We start from the raw sequence: 6,233 nt of genomic DNA, 5'->3' as shown, positions 1-6,233 counted from the left end.
CCCGAGGCGGCGGCTAGGGTTAGCGGAAGCTGGAAGATCGACTTGCGATAGATACCATGTAGAGAATGATTTGGTGCATCAATGATTGATTGATCGTGCACTAGGCACATATATATAGGTACAAGGGGTGCGACCGATATCTTGTCTCCTAAGATACACGTACATACAGAGGGAGACAGATACAACAGGTATTGCATACAGGACCCAGACCTACGTACATGTACACATGTTCAACAATGGCCAACCAAATGCCCAAAGAGCCGGTTCAGAGGTGCATTCAGTGGACTGCTCCTCCACTTGGATCTATCAAACTGAATACAGATGCGTCCTACTGCCAGTCAGGCGAATGCTGGGCGGGTGCCGTCGCCAGAGATCACAGTGGCCGGGTTGTTCTGTCGGTTGGGAAACAGATACAGGCATCGAGCAGTGTGGAAGAGGCCGAAGCGAGAGCAGCCCTGATGGGTTTGCATACGCTAGCCGCAGTGTACAAGGGCCCGGTTGAAGTGGAAATGGACTGCAAATCTGTAATTAAGGACCTGACCTCTGTTGGTCCCTGCCTTTCCCCGTGCTTTGGAGTAATCTGTGACATAAAGGAGACACTGGCGTTGTTCACCAGCCATAGATTCTCCTCGGTTGGGAGGGAATGCAACGCTTTGGCCCACGAACTAGCAGCTGAGGCTAGACAGAAGGGTGATCTACTAATCATTGATGGAATACCAGACAGACTACGAGACATGATGATCAGGGGTCGCCCACCCCTCTCTTGAGTAACTCAGTTACTCTTGATTCTCAAAAAAAAAAGACATACCGCCTAAGTTTTGTACATATGAGCCACGGAAAACCCTATAAACCCTACAGTATGTTCAAACCCAAACCCTACACCATCACTAAATTGCCGAAAATCCAAAACACAAAACCGAAAAGCTAGGCAACAACAGGCCGCGTCCCCACTAATATGTCTCCATAACACATGTACGACTTCTGGTTAAACACTGGCACCTGCCGACCAACAATTTCCCTATTGTTTCTTTTTTGGTCAACTTACTGACAGGCTGCAAGTGCTAAATTCTTCTGTAATACAGTGCGGTATTTCTATACTTATATCTGAAAGCAGTGCAGTTAACAACTTACAAGGTCAAAGCTCACCGTCACCAAAAAGTTGGAAAAGAAGAAAAGCAAAGGTCACACGAGCACATTGCATGCCTTTACATTAACTTCGATTTGCAAAAATACCACAGCGATCAGCATCGTTTCACTACTCTAGCGAGATGCGCCGGATCTTGGAGACGAGATGGGCGGTGGGGAGGTCCAGCTGGGTCCCGCCATCCGATTTTATCAGGTCGCGGACCTGGTCCCTCGGGGTCGAGATGCAGGCGTGGAAGGTGGAGAGGAATGGAGGGATCGGCATCGACAGTGCCGAGAGGACGTTGTTCAGGTACTCGATGTCCGCCGCGAGCTGCTGGGCGCCCCGGTCCGTGATGTAGTGGATCCCGCGCAGCTGCTCCATGAACAGGGCGGTGGCACCCTCGGCGACCTGAAACATGGAAACGAAGGTCAAGAAAACATACTATAATTTTCAGCATGTTTTGAATTCAAAGCATTTGATTTCATGCTTTTTTATTATTTGTTGTTATGTAAATATGACAAGACTGTTGAGGGGATTTAATGTATTGTTCTGTTCAATTGTGATGCACATATTTTCAATATGTATAACGCACAGTTCCCTACATAATTTGCAACATAAAACAAAATAAGCATTGGAGCATGGTTGATTTTGTTGACAGCATATAAACAGGGTAATGGACACTCTTATTGAAGATGCTAAGTCCAGATTATGTGACTTCGAATGTGGTATCACTTACCTTGAATATCCACTCTGTAGCAAAGAACTGAGCCTCATCATTGCCAGCCTCACTGCCTGAGATGCCTTCAGCGAGAGGCTCCAACTGCTGTGGCAAAGTGAGGAGATACTCCCCGACACTGGTCACGTATGACTGTGGGTACGCACTGAAGCTTGGAAGAGGAAGACCACCCTGCTCCTCCACGGACGACCAGATTGGGAGGCGGGCAATCTCACAGAGACGCTGCCGGACTTTGGAAATGAGCACATCATATACAAGCTCGTTTACTTTGTCTGAGAAGGCCGCAACTCTTTGTGACGTGATGGGAAGAGCGTGGAACCTTGGATCTTTTGACTGTACAACAGAAACAAGTTTCTTTAAATGAACAGAGGATGAAGGGCAAATAAATTCTATGTGCAAGAATCAAGAGGTATATGAATAGGTTCTATGCCAGAGCTGAATACTAATAACTTAATGTAATACTTCCTCCGTTCCTAAATATATGACGTTTTGGTAGTTTAAATTGAACTACCAACACGTCATATATTTAGGAACAGAGGGAGTACAAAAGAAAGTTGCTGCTAAATTTCATGTGGAGCAAGAGATTATAATCAAATCAAACCCAACAGTTTTACTCCATATGTTCTGTTCAAAGTAAATACATGGACTCGCTCATGATCAGCAATCTTGAGCAACCATGTAAAGAGCATATAACATGATCAAGCATACATATTTTACCAAACACAGAAGTCCATCATTTTCTAGAGAATAGACATATGCTGACTCAGCCCAATAAGAAAATGCAGTCTGCGGTCTGAACCATCAGATCAAAAGTCAAATAACTCGGGACTTGATTGCTACTTAAATAAGAGTAGGGTTAACATGCATCATTTGCAAGTTCAGTCACTAGCTAATTGTTCAGATTTACAGTTGACCCCTGCGTTGTAACACTAAATGCAAGACATTTTAGAAGCATATAACTTACCTGTTCTAGCACAGTGAGGAGTTTCTTAGACTTGTCTGGTAGATTGGTGAGTCGAATGGTTGCAATATCAAGTGCTGCCCTCCCACCCAGAGGTGCTCCCGAGTTGTCATCAGCAGTACCAGCAGATGATTTATCCATGCTAGAACCAAATCCGGAAAGAGAAAAGTTTGTTCCAATCCTGGCAAGAGTAGCCCTTAAAGAAGCTTCGAAAACTGAGGTCCTGCTAGTTAAGCAATCGGCAACTGTAAGAACCTGCAAAGCACCCTGGACAATTGACCATTCTTCCTCTTCAGACACATCCACCAATCGTGGTGCTTCCTTTTTCTCTAATCCTGCATCTTTTTTCAAGGCATCAGTATGTGTGGTATTATCCAACCCACATACCGTCCTCAGGGACTTCAAAGTTTCTTGTAGATTAGATATGTATTGCAGCATGACGTCATCAAGAGCCAGTACCAGTTCATCTGCCTCTGATCCACCAGTGAGACTAATGCATCTCTCAACAGCTGCTTCAAGAAGTACTATCATCTGTGGGATGGATTCCTCCATCCTACGGACAGTTTCACTTAGCTCTATACCTTGTGCACCTAAACCACGGGAGATGGCTCCACGGATATCTATATCGGCCATCGCAGCAGAAAGCACAGCGCGCTCCATCTGCCCGTACCTACATGACATGAAACTTAGTATACACCACACAGAACTAACTGCTTAGTGCTATGCATTAATAACTACAACTTGTTGTAAATACAGGAGGTAACAAGATGCGACATAAGTTTTTTTCATCTTCTTTCCTTTGCTTTTATCAGATAAAACGACTTTAAATGCTTACCTCATCTTAAAGGTTTCATATGGGGAATAAATAGCTTTCAATGTATTCAGCACAACTCCAAGATCTGATTCTGAAAATAAGTGCTGAATGTTCCGAGCAAAAGTGCCAGTCATGTTGTGCAATTCGATTAGTGCAGCAAGATGTTTATTCTGCAATTTGATGCTTTTTGGCAAGTCACCTGATATAACATCCAGTACACCTGGAGACAGAGAAAATAAATCAACTAATTAAGGAACAAAACTAAGTGCTCTTCCGCAACAAACAAGAAAAAATAACCAATAACTTGCCAATAAACAAACAAATACGCGAAGTATACCTTTTGCAACAGATCTGGTTTCAGGAACAGCATCCCCAGTTGCTACATTAACACGAGAGACAAAGCTTGAATTCAACTCACTCATGGTCTCCACAAGTACTTTTGGGACCAGTGATCTGTATTCTTCAGGGAATGCAGTCAAGCACCTGCAAGTATTAGCATTTTAGAACACTACAGTTTATAGATAGTCAGTGGGGCAAACATTTTTCATGTGGCCCAAAGATTAGTTACAAACTGCTGCCATGGGCCACCTTGTGTGTGACTTAATTTAGAACAAGTATTTGTCAACACAGAATAAAAGAAAACAGGATCACATGGACATACCACTTCCATTCTTGTTCAAGGTAAAGTAGTGTCTCATCATAGAAACTTGGCAGCCAGCTTGAGAATGAGACACTAGTGATTTCACCACCACGCTTCTCCACCTCTGCCCTGTTGGCCCTTTGCTTTAGGTCAAAATCTTCCCAGAGTTTCTTCAGAGGCTTGATATGAATCTTAGTGTATTGCACCTCTAGTGACTTGAACCTCCCAATACGTGTCAATATACCACGAAGATCTTGCACGGCATCAATCTTTCAACCAAAATTGCACAGGAAGAGGTTCAAAATAAAATAAATAAAGATGTTTCATGGAGTGTTAACAATGAGCTAATTTTGAGACAGAAACCTTGCGGTTAGAAAGGGCATCCAATAAACGGGGCTGAACCATTTCGTCCAGCCTTTCTTCCAATACTTCAAGCTGCTTTCTCACATTAGCAAACTCTGCAACCTGAAAGCAACATTTAACAAGCTAAATGAAAAGGCCCTGCATAGATGCTTGGTGAGAAAGAGAGAGGGAAGAGTAAAGTACCTCCCCAACTGCTGACAAGCAATGTCTCATGGTTGCCAGGGTTTCTGCGGCTTTTGGAAGATCGCCACTCGAAAACACATCCTCAACACTTTGGCTCAACTGAGCTAGTCCAGCTGCATCCTGCAGTTCCAGCCAACAGAATCTCACAATTATTAGATAAGAACTTACCACTTGAGTAAAGCAGGTACTCTAGTGACATGTGCCGTGCCATGGTAGATACTATTAAAACATACCTGCAATGTCGTGTATGCAGCTTCCATGCGTTGTTTCACAGTATCAATTCGTGCTAGCGCAGTTATTGACTCAGCAGATGAGCCCTCAGCCTGGTTGGAGAAATTATCATAAGTACTTGGTTAACAGACACATTTACAAAATAAAGCTGAAAATGTGTGCGAAATTTGTTCGTGATACATGCAGGTGGCATGTGTGCTTTTAACTTCACTAATATATACTTCCCAATGTTCCCATTGCATTAGAATAAGGAAACAATAATTCCAAATAATCTAGCATGAATCAAATCCAATTGTATTCCGCAAAAAAGCCATACAAAATGCTGTTGTAGTCATACAATTGTATTAGACAGTTACATTGCAGTCAGAAGGACACACTCAATCACACTGGGAGAAAAATGTTACTGCTGCAGCTCTTTCGAGAAGATTCTAAACATGTAATTAACTAGAACTATAGGTCTCAGTATTTTATGGCAATAACGTACATGCTTAGACACAGTTTACATGGACATCAGCTCTGAATTTTGTGAGTTTCTATGTACTTTATACAGTATGCTCAAGAGTTTTCTGTGTGCATAATTATGATGTAGGAGTATATAAGTACAAAACATGGTAGCATCCCAAACTAATATGTTCTTCTTCCTTATTTTTCTAACTTAGTACCAAAATCTAGCAGGGTTTCACTAAGCCCAGGAAAGTTGAGGGATCAAATTCCACATAACAACAAAGGAGACAGTGCGTCCAAAGGACAAATAGATCAAATCAAAGCTTAAACTGTGAATTTGGTACTATTTTGGATAGTGCTATCTAACATTATGTTATGGACGTAGCATAATAATTTTATTGTCTTAGAAACAAAATGCTATGTACAAGGCAAAGACCACACAGATACAAATGACATGGCCTCGGAATTTGAGATCCAGATCCAGTTAAAAACATGGTGGCGACAGCAGAGTCCTAACTGTAAGCATGAAGGAGTCATACATGCTCAAACTGAATCATAGCTAAACTACTCCCAGCCTGAATTGCAGTATGAGAATTAGCACATTTGCACCGATAACCTACTGCAGAACACCCATCCAAACGAGTCTCGATTTCGCGACAGTACATACATGCCGGGCGCGAACGCGCGCGAGATCCAGATCCGACTGGGGACGACAGAGGGGCGGTGGGAAGAGCG

At 42.9% G+C, this 6,233-nt stretch overlaps 1 protein-coding gene across 1 annotated transcript; it reads right to left on the bottom strand.

Annotated features, from left to right (window-relative positions):
* Positions 1 to 1,066: 1,066 nt before the first annotated feature.
* On the bottom strand, positions 1,067 to 5,146 carry LOC125529364 (conserved oligomeric Golgi complex subunit 7; the record flags this gene model as incomplete). Its single annotated transcript, XM_048693777.1, is given in 9 exon segments — positions 1,067 to 1,534; positions 1,863 to 2,195; positions 2,827 to 3,493; positions 3,659 to 3,857; positions 3,975 to 4,120; positions 4,299 to 4,546; positions 4,641 to 4,742; positions 4,824 to 4,943; positions 5,057 to 5,146. Coding segments are annotated over 9 exon segments (2,184 nt in total), but the record flags the coding sequence as incomplete, so codon positions are not given.
* Between the last annotated feature and the right edge of the window lie 1,087 nt (positions 5,147 to 6,233).

This window comes from Triticum urartu, unplaced genomic scaffold (assembly GCF_003073215.2).
Source record: "Triticum urartu cultivar G1812 unplaced genomic scaffold, Tu2.1 TuUngrouped_contig_5551, whole genome shotgun sequence".
NCBI lineage: Eukaryota > Viridiplantae > Streptophyta > Magnoliopsida > Poales > Poaceae > Triticum > Triticum urartu.
Note: the sequence above shows the minus strand (reverse complement) of the source record. Positions and strands in the feature narration are given on the sequence as shown.